The sequence below is a fragment of the Oryx dammah genome, unplaced genomic scaffold (assembly GCF_014754425.2).
Source record: "Oryx dammah isolate SB20612 unplaced genomic scaffold, SCBI_Odam_1.1 HiC_scaffold_9, whole genome shotgun sequence".
NCBI classification, from domain to species: domain Eukaryota; kingdom Metazoa; phylum Chordata; class Mammalia; order Artiodactyla; family Bovidae; genus Oryx; species Oryx dammah.
In genome coordinates, this window is record NW_024070193.1 from 32940709 (window position 1) to 32965946 (window position 25238).

The window sequence follows — 25238 nt, forward strand, 5'->3', positions numbered from 1 at the left end:
GAAACACAGACACAGAGTTTGTAAAGGACAAAGTTATTGAATGGGGGAGGGGAACCTCAGTCTCCTGTTAGAGGGATGTACGATGAGCTCATTTATTTTCTCTAAGTAAATCTGATTTAACATTGAATTTCATATCCTGCTTGACTTCAATCACTCCTGGGGTTCCCTTCCCAAAGCCTCGCCAAGATGACTTACTGTTAAATTGTCTGATCCCTTTAGGCCCAGCAATTCTGCCATGCTGGGGGAATAAGAAGTCCTTGTTGAGTATAGGAAGCACATCTGTTCCCTTCTGCGGTCTCACCATCACCCTGGGCACTGCCAGGGAGAAAGTGATAAGACCCACAGGACTTCGTAAGCCTAAGATCTTTGTTTCTTCCAAAATCACCTAAAATTTATCTTGCATTTTTTTCCTCTGTGGCATTTTCTCTCTCCCCACTCTCTAGAATACATGAAATAATCTGCTTAAAGGCCTGAGCTTTGGAAACAAAGCCAGGAAGGAAGGAATCTCACAGGTAATCCCATCTTAATAGCTGTCACAAACTCTCCTGAGGCAAAAGAGCTTAGAGTTGAAGAATTGTTTGAGAATATTTACTGTGAGACATCTATAAATTTATATCTCAAAATTCTTTGGGAATATGGCTCATGCCTCTTCACTGATTACTAATATGAGTCAGGAACTGTGAGATGCACAAGTATCTAATCACAGTTGATGCTCTCAAAATCCTAGTTAGGTTAGGTCCATTGTTCCCACTCTGCAGGTGATGAAAGTAAGGCTCATAGAATTTACATCACTTTTCCAACAAAGGGAAAGGCAGGGTTGGAATCTGGCACAGATTTGACCTCAGAACTATACTATTACATCTGTGTTCCTTCCATCCCACCTACCTTCCCTGTCAATGCCACTTCTCTAATTATTGGGGAGCTACCATTGGTTGCCCACTGTCTTTCACTGCTTCCATGCACTGTTAGGGAATTACAGGAATTTTTCATCCAAATGTTCCTGGCTTCCTTTAATATGCTAACCAAGTTGCTCTTCTATATGTATGTGGTGTTTTGCTTCCTCAGTATCATTTTACCTTCCTTAAGTCGAACAGTTCTGTCTGTGATCAAGGGTCATTGTGTCAAGACCAGGGCCTCCTATACATATGTGTGCAGGAAGATATTTCCCTATGGGTACTCACTAAAAATTCACATTCATGACATCTTTCTCTAGATGTGTGGGTCCAGTGGGTCCAGGGAGGATTCTGGGGGCTCATCTTCAGCAAAAATTCAGGTAATTGTGGGAAAGATGGCCTATGGGGCCTCCTTTGAACACCACTGCTCTAGCCTATCCTTTCTTGACTTTGTCATTAGTGCTTACTCAAGTCACTGCTTGTTTGGTTACAAGAACCCGGAACTCTTGGAAGTTCACATGTAAAGAAAGTTGACCGAAAAGGACAAGGCGACATTATGAGAAAGAACACAGCCAACTTGAGTACTGGATGCTGTCAAAGAGCTATTCTGTTTTGTTCTTTAAGGCTCCGTGGATCCTTGTCTCCTCCATTTTTTTAGGGTTGCATCAGAGTATGTCTACTCCATCTCGTCTCTGCAGAGCTTCTTTGTTCTATTTTCCAATGGCCTTCACTGGGCTTCCAGGGGTGAGATGGTAAAGAATCCGTCTAGTATGCAGGAGACCTGGGTTCATCTCTGGGTCAGGAAGATCCCCTGGAGAAGGAAATGGCAACCCACTCCAGTACTCTTGCCTGGAGAATCCCACCGACAGAGGGGCCTGGCACCCTATAATCCACAGTGTCTCAAAGAGAGTTGGACACAATTGAGCGACTAACTCTTTCTCACTTTCACTTGGCAAGTCTGACCTGGGTCCTAAATTTGACATAACCACGGCATCCATCACTCTCACTAAACACAACCTCTGTGCTGCTTGCTTCAAGACATCTGCAAGAATCTGACTTAGTTCAGCTGAACTGCCCATGGGCAGTTGCCTTTGATCCAGTGGCCACCCTGGTGTAATCATTTGAGGTTATGTTGGCAGGTGGCAGGGTACATGGTCCTGTACTGCAAACATGTGCTCATGTAAACCTGCCTCGGAATCAGGAATTAGAAGCACGAGGGAAGCTTCCTACGCAGATGGCTGGGGATGGAAGTGAAATCACAACTACAGCTACTACAAAGTAGTAAAGAAATTTGAAGACTGAACTTTTTATCTTGTCCATTCTCTGCTCATTTGCTTTCAGTTCTCTCTAACTGCTCCCTCCTAAACATGGGGCCCAGTCAGAATGGTTGTTCTTAACAGTTACGGCCATCTGTGGCCTGGCCCCACTGTATTTTTCTTTTCTTCACCTGAAACCAGCTTCCACAGGTAGACCGTCACTCCTTCCATTCCTTCAAAGTGCCATGTTCAGTCTGGAATCTCTCCACTTTCTCTATGTTTACTTACTTTTCCTGTTAAACCTGAATGTCCTTATGAATGAAGCCTTTCAAAGTCTCTCACTCCTCAACCATTCTGTGTGACCTATTCTGATCTTCATGACATTTGGTTGTGTGTTATCCTATTTCACACCATTCATCTTCTTTCACCAAAGACAATTATTTGAAGGCAAGAATTATATTCTACACAGCTGGCTTCTTCAGAGCCCAGAAGCAACAAGTCCACCAAGAAAATAAGACAAAGCACTGGAGATTGATTTAACTGTCGTCACAATCATCCTATGAACTTAAATATTACAGTTCAATCTTATTTTTTGTCAATCCAGCTAAAAGATTAGGCCCACAGGATACATTATTTCCTTTCATCTTATTATTATTTTCTTTTCTACCATGCTAAAGTTATTTTCATTCAGTTGGTTGAGTTAAAATCAATATTTGTTGATAGTCACAGGAAACAATATAGTGATACAATTGAACAAAAGTCATACTTTAGCTAAGATGTCATTGCTATAAAGACTTATACACTAAAGCAAACAAAGTCGCCTGCCAACATTCATACACGAGCTAATTAATTTTAAAAGATATTACCTCATAACCTAGTAAGTGTCCATTGCTCAGTTTCCAAGGAATGGCATTCCATGAAACTTCAATTTCTGAGGAAGATAGGCTATTTGCAGAAACTTGAGATGGAGCTATTGTAGGCTCTGTTTGGGAACAGAATGTGAAATCCAGTTATAATTTTGATAGTTAATTTAAAAAATCTACTGAAGTTTTTATTTAAAAAAACACATTTTAACATATCTGAAAATGAACCATGTGTTGGTCATGTCCCATTTCCTAGGAAAAGATGGCATCAGAACCACAGGCTTTTTCTTGCTGAACAACCAGAACAACTCTACCCTCCTCTCAGGCACTCCTTTCTTGATATTCTACTTTTCTCCCTTTTTGTCCCCTTTGTTCTTTCCACTATATCATTATTTCTCTCTTTTTCATCCTTCAGCCCCAGTGGGAAATCTTATGTCCATCAGTTCAGTCCAGTCGCTCAGTCGTGTCCGACTCTCTGTGACCCCATGAATCATAGCATGCCAGGCCTCCCTGTCCATCACCAACTCCCGGAGTTCACTCAGACTCACGTCCATCGAGTCAGTGACCCATCTCATCCTCTGTCATCCCCTTCTCCTCCTGCCCCAAATCCCTCCCAGCATCAGAGTCTTTTCCAATGAGTCATCTCTTCGCATGAGGTGGCCAAAGTACTGGAGTTTCAGCTTTAGCATCATTCCTTCCAAAGAAATTCCAGGGCTGATCTCCTTCAGAATGGACTGGTTGGATCTCTTTGCAGTCCAAGGGACTCTCAAGAGTCTTCTCCAACACCACAGTTCAAAAGCATCAATTCTTCGGCGCTCAGCCTTCTTCACAGTCCAACTCTCACATCCATACATGACCACAGGAAAAACCATAGCCTTGACTAGACGGACCTTAGTCAGCAAAGTAATGTCTCTGCTTTTGAATATGCTATCTAGGTTGGTCATAACTTTTCTTCCAAGGAGTAAGTGTCTTTTAATTTCATGGCTGCAATCACCATCTGCAGTGATTTGGGAGCCCCCAAAAATAAAGTCTGACACTGTTTCCACTGTTTCCCCATCTATTTCCCATGAAGTCATGGGACCTGATGCCATGATCTTCGCTTTCTGAATGTTGAGCTTTAAGCCAACTTTTTCACTCTCCAAAACAAAAGTCAAGGTCTATAGAATTCATTTACTCAATAAGCATTTAGTGAGTGTCTTGTCTAACTAGGCTCATAGAGAGGGGCAAAGCTCAGTGAGATCCTGTACTCTTCTGAAGAAGGAGATAAGCCTGCACAGAGCTATTACACAGTACAGAGATCCCCTTGGTAATGGAGAACTCCTGGGGTTTCACAGGCCCTCCGCAGTGATTCTCCCATCTCAGGACACAGCTCTGAGTAGACCTGTCTCCTCCCCCAACATTCATTTGTATGTTAAAGGATCCTGCTCCCTGGCCAGGGCTGATGGATATTGACAGCCTGGTCCAAGGATGGGCCTATTAGATACCTTTCTCTTGAGAACATGGGTTTGGAGAAACAAGGAAGACTTGAGGCCAGTCAATCAGCCCTGGTGCCCTAGAGAAGCCCTAGGTGTCTGAGGGCTCAAAGGTTCCTTGATTAAGGCTCTTCATGAGGTCTGCTATTCAAAACCTCCCCTTGGACTGGCGATTTGTTTCATATATGATATTATACATGTTTCAATACCATTTTCCCAAATCATCCCACCCTCTCCCTCCAATTAAAATAAATAAATTTATATTAAAAAAAACCTCCCCCTTTGATTCAGTGAAATGTCTGAGGATATTTCCAATAACTCTCGCTTTTTTCAAAGACCAGTCAAGTCAGATTCTGACATCTGGAACAGATAGAAAGACCTTTAACTGACTCATCAGTGGTGGCAGGGAAGGTTAACAGGAGAAGGAACGTGCAGGAGGCAAGAGGATAGTAAAAGGCTCTGGCTGTTGCCTCCCTCCTAGCTACCAGCTCTGCTCCTGTCCAGGATGCACAGGGTAGACAGCACCCCAAAACTCCCTCATCACTCCCCAGACCCCTGATTTGCCTTTGTAATGATAATCCTTCTCAGTAACTCTTGGAGAAGAGTTCTGGCTATGAATTTAAAAGCTCTTTCTGCTGCAAAAATTTTGATAATGCCTTTTCCTTTTTCTCTCAAAACTTGGTGGAAAAAGAGCAAAAATAGGGGGTGATGATATGATGAAAAAGTGAGCTTTCCTTATTTGTTTTTAGGAATGACAACTGTGGACCCACTTCTGCAATTTACTGTAAGGCTTGGTGGATAGAGGAGATGTTGTGAAATCATATTTCATGAGCTCAGACTACTCGAGAGCAAAAGCCTAAGTTAAAATACTAGCTCAATAGGTCTGTATGGATTTTGGCAAATTCATTAATTTTTCATCAAGCTTCCATTTTCTCCTGTGTAAGTGGGAAATGACAATAGTACCAACACATCATTCCTCTTTGGAAAATTCAAATTAGGTAATGTCTGGCTCATAGTAAGCATTCAATACTTGTTTCTCCTGCCCTTCTAATTAGGTAGAACCACAGGAGCTAGCAAATATTCAGCTGCTTTTGACCTACAAAATGGCTTTATAGACTTCTCCTAACACTACTATTATTTTCTAAAGAGATGCAATAACTGGGACAGAAAGGTAGACAAAGGGAATGAGTCCAGAGTGGAATGTGTGTGAGTCTATACCAACTGGAACTGGTGAACCCCATCCTTGAACCTGCACATTCTGTGCCTCACTAATGTGATACTTGTGGCCTTCCCTCTCCAGTCTGCTAAAACCTCTCTTTCAGCTCTTAGGAACCACTTTATAACTTGAGACTACAGCACTTCAAAGAGAGTATCTTAGTCTTACCCCCAGAAGAAGAAAGCTCTGGAAGGCAGAGCCACTGCCTGCTTCACAGACTAGGATTCAATGTATTCCCCCTAAACAGATGTTTAACTAATTGTGAACCCCTCTAACTATTCACTGAGTTTCACACTTCAGGTCATGGTTGATCTTTATTACCTGGGTGAGGACTCTAACTGTGACTTCAAACATTCTTCTTTTGAAGAAATATATCTGAACTCACAAAGAACTTCCAAATTGGGGTTTTGGATCACAATTGGATTATTAAGTTTGGAACTGATAAAAAGAGCTTCCTCCATTTATGATGAGGCTTCCCTGGTGGCTCAGATGGTAAAGCATCTGCCTGCAATGTGGGAGACCTGGGTTCGATCCCTGGGTCAGAAAGATCCCCTGGAGAAGAAAATGGCAACCCACTCCAGTACTCTTGCCTGGAAAATTCCATGGACGGAGGACCCTGGTAGACTATAGTCCATGGGGTCGCAAAGAGTCAGACATGACTGAGCGACTTCACTTACATATCGACAAACACATTGTCAGTCAAAAATGTAAGTTGAAAATGCATTTAATATACCTAATATACTGAAGAGCATAGGTTAGCCTGTGCTGTGTGCTTAGTTGCTTAGTCATGTCCTACCCTTTGCAACCCATGGATTGTAGCCTACCCAGGCTCCTCTGGCCATGGGGATTCTCCAGTCTAGAATACTAGACTAGGCAACCATGCCCTCCTCCAGGGGATCTTCCCAACCTAGGTCTCCCACATTGCAGGCAGATTCTTTACTGTCTAAACCACCAGTGAAACCCAAGAATACTGGAGTGGGCAGCCTGACCCTTCTCCAGGGGATCTTCCCAACCCAAGAATCAAACCGGGGTCTTCTGCATTGTAGGCAGGCAGATTCTTTACCAGCTGAGCTACCAGAGAAGCTCTAGCTTAGCTTAGCCTATCTTTAACAGGCCCTGGACATTTACATTAGCCTCCAGTTGGGCAAAATCATTTAATACAAGGCCTATTTTACAATAAAGTGTTGAACATCTCATGTAATTTATTAGCTACTGTACTGAAAGTGAAAAACAGAATGGAGAATGGTTAAATGGTACAGAATGGTCATACGTGTATCCACTGTCGACCCCTGTGGTAGCCTGGCCAACTAGGAGCTGTGTCTACTGCTGCCCAACACCCTGATACATTATTTGACTGCATCACCAGCCCAGGAAAAGACTGAACCAAAGTAAAATTTTCATTGAATATGTGGCCCACTTCACATCACTGTAAAGTTGAAAAATCATTAATAGTCTTTCCATACCTTCTTCTGCAGAGAAAACTGTTGTCACTGGGCTAAACGGTCCTTCACCTTTGTTATTATAAACACCCACTTTAACTTCATACAGTGAAAATGGCAGGATGCTTTCATTCCTAAAGACGTATCTTGGGGTATCAGGAGATGTGACCACTGTCTGGATCCAGTTGGTTACTCCAAGAGGGCGGAAAGCAACAACATACCCAAAACCTTCACCATTCTGTAGTTCTTCAGGGACTGGCTATAAAGGGAAGACATATTAAATCACACTTTCACATGAGGGCAAGGCAAAAATAAATTCAGCTATAATGCGGAGTCTTTTCTAAAAGTCATCAAATAATAATCTTCATTGTACCAAGTGGCTGGATTAAGAAAGGAGAAAAGGGACAGGGATACAATAAGCAGCTTTAAAATAGACACATGCGACTCTTTCACAGCCATCTAGATAACTAACTAGAATTTTCCAAAATAATTTAGATTTTTGAGCATCCTGTAGCCCCAATTTGAGTTCTGAGTAATAAAGATATACTTTCAGTTGAAATACTGCATCTCTAAATTAAATAAAAATCATCTCCTCCCTAATGTTGATCTTACAGAAAAAATTATATATGAACATGATAATTCAGTGCAAGAGAAAAACTTTAAAAAAGAAAGTAAAAACAAGGTTTTAAACTCAAAGATGTATTTGCATCATGTCAAAAATTTCTATTGATACTCCATGATCTCTTGACTTCTTATTTCTCCATCAACATCTTCAAAAAATGAAGACAACTGTAGAGGCTTCTGGCTTTGTTAGTTAACATTTTTCCTAGTTATGACATAAAGCAAGGGCTGAGAGGATGGCCAGAAAGCAGCATTGCCTAGAGCAGTGGCGTGTGCATCATCAGTGGGGGAAGAGCTCCAGAGTCAACAGTCAAGACTTGACTCATCCCCAGCCAGATGACCTTGGGCAAATTATTTACTATCTCTATGCTTTAGTGTTTTTAACCTTAAAAAAAAAAAAATGTTAAATGCAAAATGCTAGGAACAGAAAATACCACAAAGTGAACATTAAAAAATATGAGCCAGTATTAATAGTTCTAACACCATCACTAGCACCACCAGCATCACCCAGGAAGCCATGGCTGTGGGAAGACCATCACCCTAAGCGGGCAGACGCTGCCCAGACACTTACATCCCAGGTGATCACCAGTTCAGACCGGCTCCCACCTCCTCCACTGACTTCTGAAGGAGGCACTTCTGGCACTACACAGGTTAGAGAGAAGAAATGAAACCCTATTCACATTTGGTAATATTTATCTGAAGGAAGACTCAACATTGTTTACTTTTAATATCTGAATAATTCTACAATTGGCATATTACGTGTGTGTGTGCATGTGTGCATATATACATGCAATATGTATGTGTGTATATCTAAATTTATTTATCTTTTGGGGAGATAATCACATGATTTACATATGCATAAAATTAGTAAAGATTCAAATATTTCAAACAGTAAGAAAACATTACTCAGTATGAAGTTAATAAAATGAGAAGAAGCGTTTCATGAGGGATTATGATAAATCAAACCAGCATGGAAATTTTTTTCCACAAGTGTCAAAGTTACTTTTTTTTAATTGAAATATAGTTGATTAACAATGTTTTAGGTGTACAGCAAAGTGATTCAGGTATAGACATATATACATACATATGTACACACACACATATATATATATTTTCAGATTCTTTTCCCTTATAGTTATTGCAAGATATTGAATACAGTTCCCTGTATATATAGTAGGTCCTTGTTGCTTATCTATTTTATATATAGTAGTGTGTATCTGTTAATCCCAAATTTCTAATTTATCCTGCCCCTTTCCTTCTCCCTTAGGGAACATTTCTTTTCTATGTCTGTGAATCTATTTCTGTTTTATAAATCAGTTCATTTGTACCACGTTTTTAGAGTCCATATATAAGTAATATCATATGATAATTTGCCTTTCTTTCTGCCTTAATTTTACTTGGTATGATAATCTCTAGGCCTATTCATGTAAGCATGAACATTTAACTTGTGACTACTCTAAGTAAAGATGGAGTTCTCAGAACACTGGCTTTATATAAAAATGACTCACATTGAAATCTTCAAATCCTGTTCTTTTATGAATCTCACACAGGCATTAGATTTCTCACTAATATAAATTTATGTTTCATAAATCTCATGACACACCTAGAGCATAAGATACCTAAAGGTAGGTATCCTTGTTGTGTTCACGGCTGTACCCACTGTACCTAGAAAGTGCTCAGCACACAGCAGATACTATCTAAACATATTTCTGTGAATAAATGAACAGAGTCTCAAGACGGACGTGGCTCCCCAATTTCTCATAATCCCTGGCACGAACATTCTACACATTGTCCTAAGTGAAAAAGCATCATTAAAATTACTGAAATATATTTCATGACTTCTATCTTGGCTTTGTTCCAAAGTGATACATCGGCTGTATTTCAAACATAATTTTAGTCTTAACACTACAGATTCTGAAAAGGAAAGTCTTAAATCCTGTCTGATGCATCAATAACGTGATACCATACACACTTTCTGTTCTGTGGTTTCAATGTTAGGCTGTTTTTAGCATTACCAAGGGGTCTTATGGTTAATATTAATAGTTACCCCTCATGAAAAATTTAAAAATAATTCTCTCCTAATTTAATACTCAAGGAGCCAAAATATACCTATTCATCAATCACTTAAGCTCATTCACTGAGCTTGGAGGGCAGAATGAGATTTCCTAGCAGCTGATCTCCCAAAAGTCATTATCCTACCAATTTGTCAATGCTTGTTATAAATGAAAACAGCACTTCCCCTGTTAACAGGGTGACGATCTCAGATAGTAATTATAACCTTAAGTGACAAAAACATAGTCACTGTACACGCATTAATGAAGGCTGGCGCTGGACTGAACTCTTGCAAATGTCACACTGCATCAGATTCACTTACACATGTGTCTTTTGACAAACGCCATATGGCCAGTCTGCCGTGAGATAGGTCAGATAATTGCAACGAGGCACTACTGAGGCTGAACCCCTGCTGGCCTGGGGATCAAGGGCAAGAGAAGCGGAAACACACACCGAGGAAGACCTATGAAGCCAAGACTCAGAAAACAAAAACACTAACCTGCCTCTTCAGTTCTTACTTTTTCTGAGGGTAAACTGGGTTCTCCACCTCCGATTTTGTTACTGGCTACAACCCGAAATTCGTACTCCACCCATGGATTTAACTCGACTACTGTAGCTGTGTGTGTTTTCCCATCAATGACCTCAGGCACTACAAAGGAATATGTCAGAGAGGTAAACGTTTGCGCATCTTACGGTTGATCTGAAATCCATTCGTTTGTACCAGTGGCATCTGCCTCACCCCCTTTACCTGTTGTGGCCGTTTGCCAACCCACGGAGAAGGGAGTCCTCGCCTGGACAGAATAGGCTATAACTGGGCTGTGGTTGTCTGTACCTTCTTTCCAAGAGAGCTGGGCTGTTGTGTCTGTAATTTCATCTACCTTCACACTCTCTGGTGGCCCAGGTGAACCTATGGAAGGCAAAAATGCAAAGAACAGTTCAGTTCAGTTCAGTCACTCAGCCACGTCTGACTCTAGTTAGCAATTCCATAAACCAAAGTGAAGAACCTGCCTCCTGACACATGATACCTCATGACACCCCAATGGATCCCGATTTCAAAAGCACTTATGGAAAAAGGAAATTTCCCTGGCAATAAAACAACCATTTTCTTTCTTTTGCATTCCTGTTGTTAGATATGTAATCTGGATTTTGAGCCATGAATTCCAAAGGCATAATACTCCACGACTGCAAATGACATCTGCTTTTTGAGTCCTCTGTTTGGCAGGATTCCTGTACCTTTCCAAATTCAATAACCTTCACTTTTGTGTGAAGCCTTTTTTTTTTTTAACCTCCTGGGACATCTCTGTAGTTTCCAGTTTGTTATCTAGAGCTGTTTTATTCTACAATGCACTCTGGGTCATTTTTCAGCCCAGTAGCATATCAGTACTTTGGACAGTAGCTCAGATTGGCAAATTTTCTCAGGCATTCTGGATGATCCTGGCTTTTTGGAAGTACACACACACACACACACACACACACACACTCTCCATCACTATTCTCTTTCACATTAAACACCATCACTGAATTAATGACATGTTCAAAAACACATCAGCTTGGCAGCAGCTGTGGAATGCTTATTACTGTGAGAGCTATTGGAATGACAGAATTGAGATTTTTATTTCTTTGAATTAGCATCAGTCCTCATTGGTACATCTTCTGGTCTGTTTGGGTGGGGTGGGGATCAAGTCAATATTATAATTTGCATGTTCATATTGCTATCTCTGGAGGAGGAAATGGCAACCCATTCCAGTATTCTTGCTTAGAGAATCTTGTGGACAGAGGAGCCTGGTGGGCTGCTGTCCATAGGGTTGCATAGAGTCGGACACGACTGAAGCGACTTAGCAAGTCGCTTCCTTTCTTCAGCAAGGAAGGCTCAGTTAACATGTTTAAAAACAAAACAAAACAAAACACTGAGCCATTAATGCTTACCTCTTACTATGAGGTCAGCGGCAGATGAAACGCTGTCCACCCCTGTCTGCACCATACAAACATATTTTCCACTGTGCTTCAACTGAATGTTTCTGATCATTAAATCACCTGATGAACTCTGTTGGAAAACACAGGTAATGAACATATTATTATTCAGAAAGCACAGAGAACCTTAAAGGCCATATTCAGCAACACCATTGGGACAACACCCTATTTAGAGAGAAGACCTAGGTGGTTACAAAACAGAAGATTGCTCCAATGGAAAGTATGGAAATAAAAACTAGTTAAAAATCATACATGACTACAGACAGGTTTCTGTAGCTAAATAAATGACAAGCTTTCCCCTAAGCATTTATGGTTTCACAGATAAATTAGGGCAGAGATTACGGTCTTCAGTGTCTATTTACTTCCACTAGGGTGACACTTCTTTTTATATCCACTGCTCAGCACCAGCTCAACTCTTTTCTCTTGTTCCAGCCTCTCTGCAATTATCTGCCTGAGAAGAAGAGGGAAGCATTTAGGTATCTGGTGGGAGAAAAGTGCAGCACGACAAGGGGATTACCACGGTTGAGACACTTTTCTGAGCTCTTTGAAGCTTAAAAAGCGTAATGCTGTTTAATTCTTTTGCTACAGAATTTAGGGACAGTCAGTATGAACCCCTCAGTAAGAAGAAATTAAACATTTTAAACCAAAAAATAATAGCTGCCCATAAAGACACTGGCTGGCATTTCCCAGTGCCAATTAATGAAGCAAATGTATTTCTAAAAGCTCAACTTCAAATAGTCTTCATTTTAAAAGAATGTAAAATCATGTTCATAAAATGACTAACTGCAGGCCAGTTTCATGCATTAGTAAAAGTATGGATTGAAATAAAATGATTTGGAAAGTAAAGCCTTTTGAAAAGGATCACTTACTCGGAAAATCTCTAAACTGTACAGATAAGGAAGCGATGAGTGGTTTGTCTTATACATTAAAAGGATAATTTTACTTTTGGGTTTTCCTAGTATTTGTTGAAAGATGGATTCCACTATCTTGTTTTTAGGTAATTTCCCAAGATCTTCTCTAGGGTGATTTCTTAAATATTGCTTCAAATCCTTAGGACTCTTAATGGTCTATACATTCTCTGATGGTTTGGACAGTATGGCTTTAGCATGATTTTCTTGAGTACTGGGAATAGACAGATGTGAGGTGATTGATGGCTGTAATTAAATAATAATCCAGAAACTGTTAAGTTTGCACATTTTACTTCCATCAAGTTAAACTTTTTCCTTTCTCTCTCTTTCTCCTCAGGGTTATTTAGAAATTTACCTCTAGGACAAAACCTTCAATGCTTGCTGACCTTTAGAAACTCTCAGGTTTTATGAGCTCCATATCCTCACAGGAGGTTGATTATCATTTCTATAGAAATCTCTTCTTTTCAGTGAAGTAAGAACTGTTAAACGATTAAATTCCATTAAGGCATTAGGGTAAGCTGTTATTATTTCCTGTGTTTATTTACTTATTTTGAAAGCAGTTGGGTAAAAAGGGGCTGAAAGCAGGATTTTCTTTATGTCTGTAGATTCATGAATACAGTTTCTAGGCATATAAGCTGGTTTTGTTTCTTGAAGAAGTAAAAAAAAAAAAAAGAAAAAAAAGACTGATGCTGGCTTTGTCATTTCTGTTCATTTCGGTACTGATGGGTGAAGAGAGACATAGCTTAGCTAGTTTATGTAATACCCAAACCATCTTCCTGAAGAAATATAGCTAGGCTCACGATCAAGAGAAATATAAGTTTTAATTATTTTTTACACTGAGAGTGAAAACAGAAGCAATGAACATGCAGACAAGGAACAATTGAGTTTTTCTTTCAGGACCAACATGAAATTGAGTGGATGAATACATCAATGAAAAATAAAATGCAACAAAAACTAAGAAGGATCCTGTCCTTAATTTTGTCTTTCTCAGTAGACTAAATTTATGTTATTCCTCTTCTAGCACTTTTTCTCTCTCACCCTATTTGTTGTCTTTTAATGAAGCAATTAAAGAGTTAGTTCAGTGCTCAGTCGTATCCGACTCTTTGCGACCCCATGAATTGCAGAATGCCAGGCCTCCCTGTCCATCAGCATCTCCTGGAGTTCACTCAAACTCACGTCCATTGAGTTGGTGACGCCATCCAGCCATCTCATCCTCTCTTATTCCCTTTTCCTCCTGCCCCCAATCCCTCCTAGCATCAAAGTCTTTTCCAATGAGTCAACTCTTCGCATGAGGTGGCCAAAGTACTGGAGTTTCAGCTTTAGCATCATACTGATCTTAACAAAATTTCATTAAATGCTTGCCATATATGATTCACTTGAGGTTAGAGAAGTGACTTATATGTAACCTCTGCTCTCTAGGATAGAAATCTAAGTCAGGGTTTTATGTGTGTGTGTGTATGAAAAAAGTTATGTTTACAAATTTATGGAAGTTTATTTAATAAAGGTTCAATAAATCGCATGGCACATACCGTATATACACAATCTCAGAATGAAAGAGGAAAGAAATTTCCAGTCCCGCCTAGGATGTGGAGCAACCGAACTCTTATTATTACTTATGGGAGTGCAGACTGGTGCAATTACTCTGGAACTCTGTTTAGAAATATCTACTAAGGCAGGATATAAGCATAATCTACAATCCGGCAATTTCACCCCTATTACATACTTTACAGATACGTGTGCATATGCTCACCAAAGACATTAATAAGAATGTCTGTGGTAGTACTAACCGTAATAGGTAAAGGATGAAAACAATCTAACGTCCATCACAATAAAGCAGCTTAATAAGCAGTGAAATATTCATTTAACGAAATACTAATAGACCATGAAAATACAGATAATGCACAGCCAAGTTTCAACATAAATAAAAGATATAAATCAGATAGAAAAGAGTAAAGTGATACTGACCTATCATAAATCTGGGTTGTGACTATCTTTGGTGGGATATTTAGTACTGCAATGAAGCAATCACTAGGACTTCTGGAATAGGGGTTCCATTGCTTCTGGATTTCACTGTTGTTTACTTGAATTGGTTCATTTTGTGAAAATGGCTATACATTTATAGCTTGTGTATTTTGGGGAAGAACATAACAGCTCTCAAGATGCAGTTATTCTAATGTGTAACTATGGCTCTAAAAACACCACTGTAAATAGGACCATAGTTGAAATGGTCAAAAAACATGGCTGTAATTCTAAACTTCAGTTTCTTTCACAAGAATAAAATGCTTAATAATAAGAAAAATACTATTAATTAGACCATTTGATACTTCCTTATTAAAATGAAAATGACTATTCCCAGACATTCAAAAAAAAGATAAAAAAGGACAAGGGAATTCCAAAAGGAAGTTTCACTTTGAACAAACCAATCTTGTCCTCGTTAGTTTTCACTGTCAATGGTTAAAATACATGCAATTAATTACTGATTACAATAAAGATAATAGGAGAAGAGTGGCAAAAAAAATCCAAGTAGACTTAGTCTATTTGTAGTATAATAGTGCTTGATAGATTATTTTGCAATATAATCATCAGTAAAATTATATCTATTATTTAGAAATATTTAGAAACAAGCTTGTAATCCCTTGAGTGTAAACATAATTCACATAAAGAAACTTATAAACATTACAAACATTAATACTCTTTGAATAAATTCTTAGGAGCACAAAAACTCTTTGACTAAAAATAGCTTCTCCTTCATATCTCTTAAATTAGTGTTTTAGTCTTTCTTTATACAGTTTTCCTAAATTCTCCTTCCCCCCACCTCAAATAGAATGGACTAGCATTAGAACAATACAGAAGCAAGTCTTCATTTTCCAACCCTATTTCCCTTGAAACATCGCCCTCAAACTGCAGCAGTATAATTTCAGTGCCTCAGAAAGCAAGTCCTTTTTCTACGCTGCTGATCATAGCATTACTTGAAAATGGAGCTTTTCAGTAATAGAAGAGCTCTGTTCCTACAGGTTAAACAGGGTTTTAAGATGAGGGAGACATTTCCCTAAGTCATAAGAATTTTAGCTCTTTCTAAAAAGCACTATCTTTATAAATATGATCATTGATTCAAAAAATATTCATTAAACAATGGCTATACTTTAGTCACTGGGGATACAATGGCGAGGGAAAAAAAAAATAGTCCTTATGTTCATGGAGCTTACAGCTGAAAGATGGCCATTAGTCAAATGACTACTACAAATCAATGTAAAAGTACAGTGTAATGCAAGGTCAAAGTACGCAGACAAATCTATGAGTTTCTGGAGTCTCAATATATTGATAGTTGATATCTGCAATAGGAAAGAAGCTATCCAGCAAAAGAAAGTTAGAAAAAAATGGTCTATAAAAGAGACTTACACATATGCAGAGACTCTAAGACGGGTGAGAAAATAGTCTACTTTGAGAGTGTGAGGGGTAGGGTATCTCAGGGGGATAATCAATTCACAAATCCAAATGAATAAGCCTCCCCCACTACCAAAAGCTCCATTTAATTTTGCTGTAGCTGATATCAGGTTCATACTCATGTCTTAATGACAGTACATTTTTTATTACACTTGAAAAAACTCAAAGAGCTTTGCTAAGTAATTAAGAATTACTTACTTATCTAATTATTTGTTCATCTAATTACATAGATTTCTCCAAGTAAAGATCATATTTACAGAACATGTTACATGTATAAACAGTAAATGGATTTATAAGCCAAATCACCTTTGAAATAAATGCTAAGGAAAAGTCCAGAGTGCATGAGATGAATTAGAAGAGAAGTTTGTTAATTTTCCCATATATTTTCTTAGGTGATGATGGTAATGAAATTTCTGATATAATTTAAAAACCACTCTGTATTGAAAGAAAAACACTAGGTAATAAACCACACTAGGTAAAGATAAGGAAGCAGACAGCTCATCACTAAATATAGGTAAGCTGAAAGTATATTGTGAGATATACAGCATGCTAAAAGTCAAAGTATAAAATAAACCTTGGAACTTGGAAAACCTCTTGAACCCTGCAAATATAACATGAACTTTCAATAAAACAAATTTTCAGCAAAAACTAATTCCCCAGTAAGCACTCTTGATATAAATGCTGCTGCTGGGCTGCCAAGAAGCATAATTTGCCAGTTTAAGCGGGAAAAAAGGTACTTTGAAAACAATTTGGAAGGCAAGGTAGAATAGAATTTCTTCTCTTTTTAAAATCACTTTTACACAGCCTATTATTGTACAGACTCCAATATTAATCATTCATCCCAGTAACTGGGTTGTCTTCCAAGCCCTGACATTGCATGTGAATCACACACAAGAACCTTGCAACAGTGTAACCAGTAGCTTACTTCTGAAACCTGAGTGGTGGTTTTATCTGTGAAGGTCCCTGAGGGAATTGGTAGCAGATGTGAGTAACCTCTGTATTTCTGACCAACCAGGTTAAGTCACCCCAACACACCCCAAATGCCTGTGACACAGCCACCTGTTTTACAGATGGACACAGCTCACCCAAGGGACAGAAATAACTGGCAACCACTGAAAGATGAAAATAGGCCCCAACACTAGAAATAGTATTAGTTTATCTGATTCATTAATATTTCATCTGAAACTTTGATGCCAAGCTATCTATAGATGTCATATTTAGGGCAGTAATAAGCAATTGGTTCACATCAGAAAACTTTTGACTTTCTTTGGTACCAATACACTGGAATAAATGATCCTTTATAGATTTAAAGTATTAGATCTGATAGACACAGTGCCTAAAGAACTATGGACGGAAGTTCATGACATTGTACTGGAGGTAGTGATCAAGACCATCCGCAAGAAAAATAAATGCAAAAAAGCAAAATGGTTGTCTGAGGAGGCCTTACAAATAGCCCTGAAAAGAGGAGAAGCAAAAGGCAGAGGAGAAGCAAAAGGCAAATGAGAAAAGGAAAGATATGCCCATTTGAATGCAGAGTTCCAACCAATAGCAAGAGAGATAAGAAAGCCTTCCTCAGTGATTAATGCAAAGAAATGGAGGAAAACAATAGAACGGGAAAGACTAGAGATCTCTTCAAGAAAATTAGAGATACCAAAGGAACTTTTCAAGCAAAGATGGGCTCAATAAAGGACAGAAATGGTATGGATCTAACAGAAGCAGAAGATATTAAGAAGAGGTGGCAAGAATACACAGAAGAATGGTACTAAAAAGGTCTTCATGACCCAGATAATCACGATGGTGTGATCAACCTAGAGCCAGACTTAGAATATGAAGTCAAGTGGGCCTTAGGAAGGATTATTACGAACAAAGCTAGTGGAGGTGATGGAATTCCAGTTGAGCTATTTATTTCAAATCCTGAAAGATGATGCTGTGAAAGTGCAGCACTCAATATGCCAGCAAATCTGGAAAATTTAGCAGTGGCCACAGGCCTGGAAAAGATCAGTTTTCATTCCAATCCCAAAGAAAGGTAATGCCGAAGAACGCTCAAACTACAATTGCACTCATCTCACCCACTAACAAAGTAATGCTCAAAATTTTCCAAGCCAGGCTTCAACAGTACATAAACTGTGAACTCCCAGATGTTCAAGCTGGATTTAGAAAAGGCAAAAGAACCAGAGATCAAATTGCCAACATCTGTTGGGACATTGAAAAAGCAAGAGAGTTCCAGAAAAACATCTATTTCTGCTTTATTGACTATGCCAAAGCCTTTGACTGTGTGGAGCAAACCAAACTGTGGAAAATTCTTAAAGAGATGCAAATACCAGACTATCTTATCTGCCTCCTGAGAAACCTGGATGCAGGTCAAGAAGCACGTTAGAACTGGGAATGGGAAAACAGACTGGTTCCAAATTTGAAAGGAGTATGTCAAGGCTGTATATTGTCACCCTGCTTATTTAACTTAAATGCAGAGTACATCATGAGAAATGTTGGACTGGATGAAGCACAAGCTGGAATCAAGATTGCCAGGAGAAATATCAATAACCTCAGACATGCAGATGACACCACTCTATGGCAGAAAGTGAAGAAGAACTAAAGAGCCTCTTGATGAAAGTGAAAGAGGAGAGTGAAAAAGTTGGCTTAAAAGCCAACATTCAGAAAACTAAGATCATGGCATCTGGTCCCATCACTTCATTGCAAATAAATGGGGAAACAGTGGAAACATTGACAGACTGGGCTCCAAAATCAATGCAGATGGTGACTGCAGCCATGAAATTAAAAGATGCTTGCTCCTTGGAAGAAAATTTATGACCAACCTAGACAGCATATTAAAAAGTAGAGACATTACTTTGGCAACAATGGTCTATCTAGTCAAAATTATGGTTTTTCCAGTAGTCATGTATGGATGTGACAGCTGGACTGTGAAGAAAGCTGAGCGCCAAAGAATTGATACTTTTGAACTATGGTGTTGGAGAAGACTCTTGAGAGTCCCTTGGACTGCAAATAGATCAACCCAGTCCATCCTAAAGGAAATCAGTCCTGAATATTCATTGGAAGGATTGATGTTGAAGTTGAAATTCCAGTACTTTGGCCACGGCCACCTGATGCAAAGAACTGACTCATTTGAAAAGACCCTGATGCTGGGAAAGATTGAAGGAGGAAGGAGAAAGGGATGACAGAGGATGAGATGGTTGGATGGCATCACCAACTCAATGGATGTGAGTTTGAGTAAACCCAAAAGTAAACTTTTAAGTGTTTAAGGTTGGTGATAGACAGAGAGGCCTGGTATGCTGCAGTCCATGGGGAAACAAAGAGTTGGACACGACTGAGCGACTGAAGTGAACTGACCCTTTATAGGATTTAGATATCAGCTTCTCCTATCATAACTATTGCAAGAGTGACATATAGATGATAAAAGCTTGGTCAAAGACCCTTCAGACATATATTTAATTGTATCCAATATCCAAGTTACCTTAGAAGTATCAGCTTCTATTTCAACATCAAGCTCATATTAACGACCTGGGTTTTTTTTTTTTTTTTTTTTTTTCTGGTCAGGGTAGTGTTCATGGAGTATCTTACTAGAAGCTGATGATCTCACAATCCCTAGTGTCTGTTCTCAAAGCGATTGTTCCCTCAATGCTTCCTAAACTTCAGTCATTAGAAGGACACCTCTTCATTTTTGGCAAGCCACATCTCAGGACAAAATGCTCTATTATTTACTTAACTTTTCCTTAAACTATTTAACTTTCTTAAACTTAAATTATATAGAAGTCAACACAGAAATATGTGTAGTTTTATCTAACATGGAACACTGCTGACCAAAATAATAGTTAACTGATAAAATGAAAAGGGTAGAAACAGAAAATAATGCAAACAGACATGGTCCACAATAATATAAATGGACACTAGCTGTACATTTTTGAAGTCTCTGAGAATGTGACCTTTGCTCTCTTAATTAAAAAGGCAGATTAACAAGAATTGGAAAATCATTCGTGATAAACCTAACACCATACTGAATTACTCTCGTTGATTTAACCTAAATGATTGAAACAAAATTGAAAACAGCATGGATCTTACTCTGCTTTGTTTAATGTTGCCTATGGGTACCTTATCTGTGCTTTGCAAAATACTTGGCTACTCAGATCATTAAGCCAGTAGTTCTCAACACTGGCCGTACAATAAATTCACCTGGACAGTCTTTATAAACATACCAGAACTCATGAAGCTACATCCCAGAACAGTTAAATTAGGATGGATGAGAAATGGAGAGCTTTTAGCTAATTCTAATGATCAGCTAGTATCAAAACTCATTAAACTCCTGAGATTTCATATTCTTCATCTTCACTCCTCCTGGAACTAAAAGGCTCAAGACAGTCACCAACATCTTCTCCCTAGGTTTAAAGCTCTACAGTCAATAAATGCATAAAATAATCATCAAGTTAGGTTGTTTAGTGCTGGATTTATAAGCAGAGGTAAGTACTAAGGTACATATTTTCATTCTGGAGGATGAGAAAGTAATATCTGTGAAACAGGTACTATAGGTCAAGCACAAGGCTCATTTCCTTAACATTAGATTGCACTGATGTACTTGTTGTCATTTTAAAAACAACAGTCATTGAAATAATTCAACACAGTGATAGGTTTCTACAGAAACAGTTAGTCAATATGAATCACCCTAAGATTACTCTGAACTGATGTGACATTTCTGACAAAGAATGAAGGTGTTGCAAGTCACAATATCTAAGAGCATATCTTGAGTAGCAATCACATCTCACAGATCTAATGTCTTTTTTCTTTTTGTTGTTTTTACCCTGATATGAGAGGTTTAAAATATACTTGGAGTAGATCTGTCCCTTGTAGAATTATAAAGTTAGCACATAAAAAATGAAATCCATTGATACAAAGGTACAAAAAGCCACTGTTTCATGGAAACTTGAGCAAGCAATTTGTGCCAAATATCTTGCGTTCACTTCCTGGTTCCAATTACTTTTGGTGTGTAATAAATTCCTCCCAAAATTTAGTGGCTTAAAAAAATGATGATCATTTACACCACTCAACAATGTGTAATCTGAGCAGAGATCATCAGCTCATCTCAGCTGTAAACCTTATCAGCTGGGACAGCTTGAATGGGGACAGGCAGACCAGCTTACATGACTGTTGAGTGGTGTTGGCTAGTGAGTGGAAGCCCAGCCATGCTCTTAAGGTAGACCTCTCTGTCTACCTGTTTGTACTTCCTCATATTATGCTGGCTGGATTCCAAGCAAAACTGTACCAATACAACAAGGTGGAAGTGCATGCGTTTTTATGAGCTAGCCTCAGCAATCACAGAGCTTCATTCCTATTTTTTTCTTTATTGGTTAAGGCAGCCACAAAGGTCTACCTGGGTTTAAGAGGAGAGGCATTCATTTCACCACTTGATGAGAAACAGTGTCAAAGTCTTAGTGAAAGAAGAGCAAGTTGGGCAACGTGTAGCCATTTTTGGAAAACACCATGAGCTACGTCCCTTCAGATCCATTCTGTAGCTGCCATATGCCTCTTTTGAGGGTAGGTGACCTACAAAGACTATACAAAATGGTCCTCTTACTTTCTGTCTTTTCCTTGGCTTCCTCCCATCAGCAGTTCTGAGAGAGGGAGAATGGTGAGTTTGCAGTCTTTGTTTATCAAAATTCATCCTTGCAGGGTTGTTTTAAGCTAACTGTGCCAAGAAACCAAAACAGATGTAAAAAACTCCAACAACCCTGATCTAGATGTCCTTTCATGTCAGTAGCCTGTGTGATAAGCCAGAGAAAAGATACCCACAGTCAGAGAGAATACAATTATACTCTCTCCTAGGAGAGTTGTTCACAAAGTGATCATGCTAGCTTTATTATGACTTCAGACCAAAATATTCCAACAGTTTTCCTGATACTCCAGAAATATAGATTTTTAAAATCTCAAAGTGAAAGAAAAGCGAAAGTGAAGTCACTCAGTCGTGTCCGACTCCTTGCAATCCCATGGACTGTAGCCTACCATGCTCCTCCATCCATAGGATTTTCCAGGCAAGAGTACTAGAGTGGGTTATCATTTCCTTCTCCAAAATCTCAAAGTCTTATTTAAAAATATGACACAAAGATGAGAGACTGAGAGAGTCAATTCCTAGGTAGGTTGATAAGAAGTCCAGGGTCCCCAAGGAGGTCTCAAGGAGGAGGAAAGGACAAATGTCTTTTTTTTCTCTACATTCCCTAGTCTTAGTCAAATAAAACGTTTTAAAATGTTACATAAATTAGTCACATAAAATGTTTTCCATAACTGATGATTATGCAACAAACAACTCCGTTTAAACTCTGTACTAAGGATTATATAACAACAATATATCTTGCTTGAGGACAGTTTCTCCTTCTTGAAAACCTTCTGACTAATCCTGTTATCTTAAAATGTATATTAAGGGAATGGATCTAGTAAGATTGTTACAACCTTGAGACATTCTTTTGATCTATTGTAATAACCAATTAAAAAGTATATAACACCCTTGCTAACACTAGCGAGGAGGGCACTCTCCATCTCCCTTTTGATGTCTATGTCAGAAGTTTTCTCTGCCCCTTTTCTTACTTTAATAAAACTCTGCTACACAAAAGCTCTTGAGTGATCCCAAAGCTAAACCTTCTTCTTCTTCGGAGATCATGAATCCAACATCATTCACTGTAAGCTATCAAAGACAGAAGGTTGGATGTCAAATATTATCATTGGACTATTTTTCTAGTAAAAAGCATCATCTAAAATTTTGAAGTCAGTATTAATAAATGGTTTTCAAAATTTGAGAATTTACTGTAATAAAAAATAGCTAAAATTCCTGGGTTTTGTGTCTAAAATTTTCAATTGCCCCAAATGAGCTATTTATTCTTCACTTTCTTTTTCATGTCCAGATCAACTATATGGTATAATTAAATATTATGCCTTGTAGAGTAATTTTCTTTCTGAAATTGAGACATAAAAATCCAAGCCACTATGGACAATTACAACTCAATAATAAAAAGTCAAATAACCTAATTAAAAAACAGACCAATCACCCTGACTTCTGATTTTCACCTGGTGTATAAACAGTTTAGTAGTCATCACTCTGTTCTGACAACAAGTAAAAAGCGAAGCAACTTCTCTTAAATCTGACAGAGAAGTGAGGTCACAGAATAAAACCACTACCTCTAAAATGGAGAGACAACAGGCAAATACAGAGAACTACAACTTTCTGGAGCAGAAATCCAACAGCAGAATTTTCCCTAGAAGCCAGTATTGGAGTAGAGAAATCTGAACTGTGACTGATGAATTTCTGGAGGGTCAGCAGAACAAGTAAGAGCTAACACTCCTGGGAACCCAGGACATAGGTGGTTCCCCACACTTTTCTGAGGTTTACCTCCAGGAACTCAACTGGATCATCACAGTGAATAATGATTGAAGATCTTCTCATAATTCTGGGAGGGGGAGGTAAAGTGAACCATTCTGCAACAAGCCACAGCACTATATTCTTCTTAAAAAACAAATTTTGCCTTCAGAAGAAACTATTTTGCCAGAGCCTAACCTGCTGGGGTTTTGTAATAGTCTAGTAGATCTTGTCCATGGGGTCGCACAGAGTCACGCATGACAGCAACACAATGCCACCACCTCTTTCTAAGAAAAATTCCCAAATCCAGCTTCCCACACGGGGGAAAGGAAACACACAGCTGCAGTCCATCCTGTCTCGCCAAATGGGTGAGGAGGAGACAGAGAACTGGTGAAGCTTATACTTCAGGAGGACAGGTTCACCAAAACAGTGGGACCAACACTCACAACTAGAGAATACTCCCTTCTCACTCCCATACTTTCCCACTGTATCTGTAAAGCCCTGTTCACTGCACTTCTTTCAGCCAGTACATCATTCATGGGTTTCAAGAGAAAACTTATACAGCATATTAAAATGCAAAAAACACAGTATTAAGAGGTTGAATACACATCAGAACAGGCATCAGACATGGCATGAGTTATCAGACCAGAAATTGTAAAGAACTATGATTAATATGCTAAGGTATTTAATGGAAAAAAAATGGGTAGTATGCAAAAAATGGATAATGTAAGCAGAGGAGTGGAGATTCTAAAAAAAAAAAAAAAACTAAAAAATAAATATGTAAGTTGAAGGGCAAGTTCCTATCAGCTGTAGGAAGCAGGATAAGACAAGGCACCTGTTTTCTCAAGGATCTGTAGAGAAGGAAGTCTCCTTGAAAAGCATTCTTAAAAAAAGAAAGCTAGTGATCAAAAATACTGTAAAGAGATAAGTAATGACTTTGATGGGCTCATTAGTAGTCTAAACATGGCTGAGAAAACAATCTCTAAGCTTGAGGATAAAGTGTGTGTGTGACAATCAAATGTTCCAAAACTTAAAAGATGAAACAACAGAAAATAAAGAAGAAAATACTTAAGAACTGTATAATGGTGGTAACAGAAGGAGAAGAAGGAAAAAAAGGAACAGAAATAACATGTGAAGCAGTGGTGATGAAGAATTTTCCAGATTTATATCTGAAACCAAACCACAGGTCTCTCTCCAGAGAGTACAAAAATGATAAAGGCCAGAAACACAGGCCTAAATAAAAAAAGAAGAACATCAGAAAATAAATAAGTAAAATATTCTTAATTGATCTAACAGATTTTTAAAAATAACAATTCACTGCTAGGATGAAGGTGAAACTAAGCATATTCTTGCCATATGTAGGATCATAGAAAAAACAAGAGAATTCCAGAAAAAACACCTGCTTCATTGACTATGCTAAAACCCTGGACTGTGTGGATCACAACAAACTATGGGAAATTTTTCAGGAGATAGAAATACCACACCACCATACCTGCTTCCTGAGAAATCTGTATGCAAATCAAGAAGCAACAGTTAGAACTTGACATGGAACAATGGGCTGGTTCCAAATTGGGAAAGGAGTACGTCAAGGCTGTATATTATCACCCTGCTTATTTAACTTATATGCAGAGTACATCAGGCAAAATTCCAGGCTGGATGAAGCACAAGCTGGAATCAAGATTGCCAGGAGGAACTATCAATAACCTCAGATACGCAGATGACACCATCCTTATGACAGAAATCAAAGAGGAA

General features: G+C 38.7%; 1 protein-coding gene across 1 annotated transcript in view; it reads right to left on the reverse strand.

The window, feature by feature from the left end:
- CNTN3 (contactin 3) overlaps nt 1-25238 on the reverse strand; it is a 284442-nt gene that overhangs the window by 35655 nt on the left and 223549 nt on the right. Inside the window, exons 13-18 of the mRNA XM_040246384.1 lie at nt 11739-11856; nt 10561-10719; nt 10312-10461; nt 8332-8402; nt 7164-7398; nt 3016-3131 (exon numbers count right to left, since the gene is read on the reverse strand). Of these exons, the coding sequence (XP_040102318.1) occupies nt 3016-3131; nt 7164-7398; nt 8332-8402; nt 10312-10461; nt 10561-10719; nt 11739-11856 (849 nt within the window). The remainder of the gene's footprint in view (nt 1-3015; nt 3132-7163; nt 7399-8331; nt 8403-10311; nt 10462-10560; nt 10720-11738; nt 11857-25238) is intronic.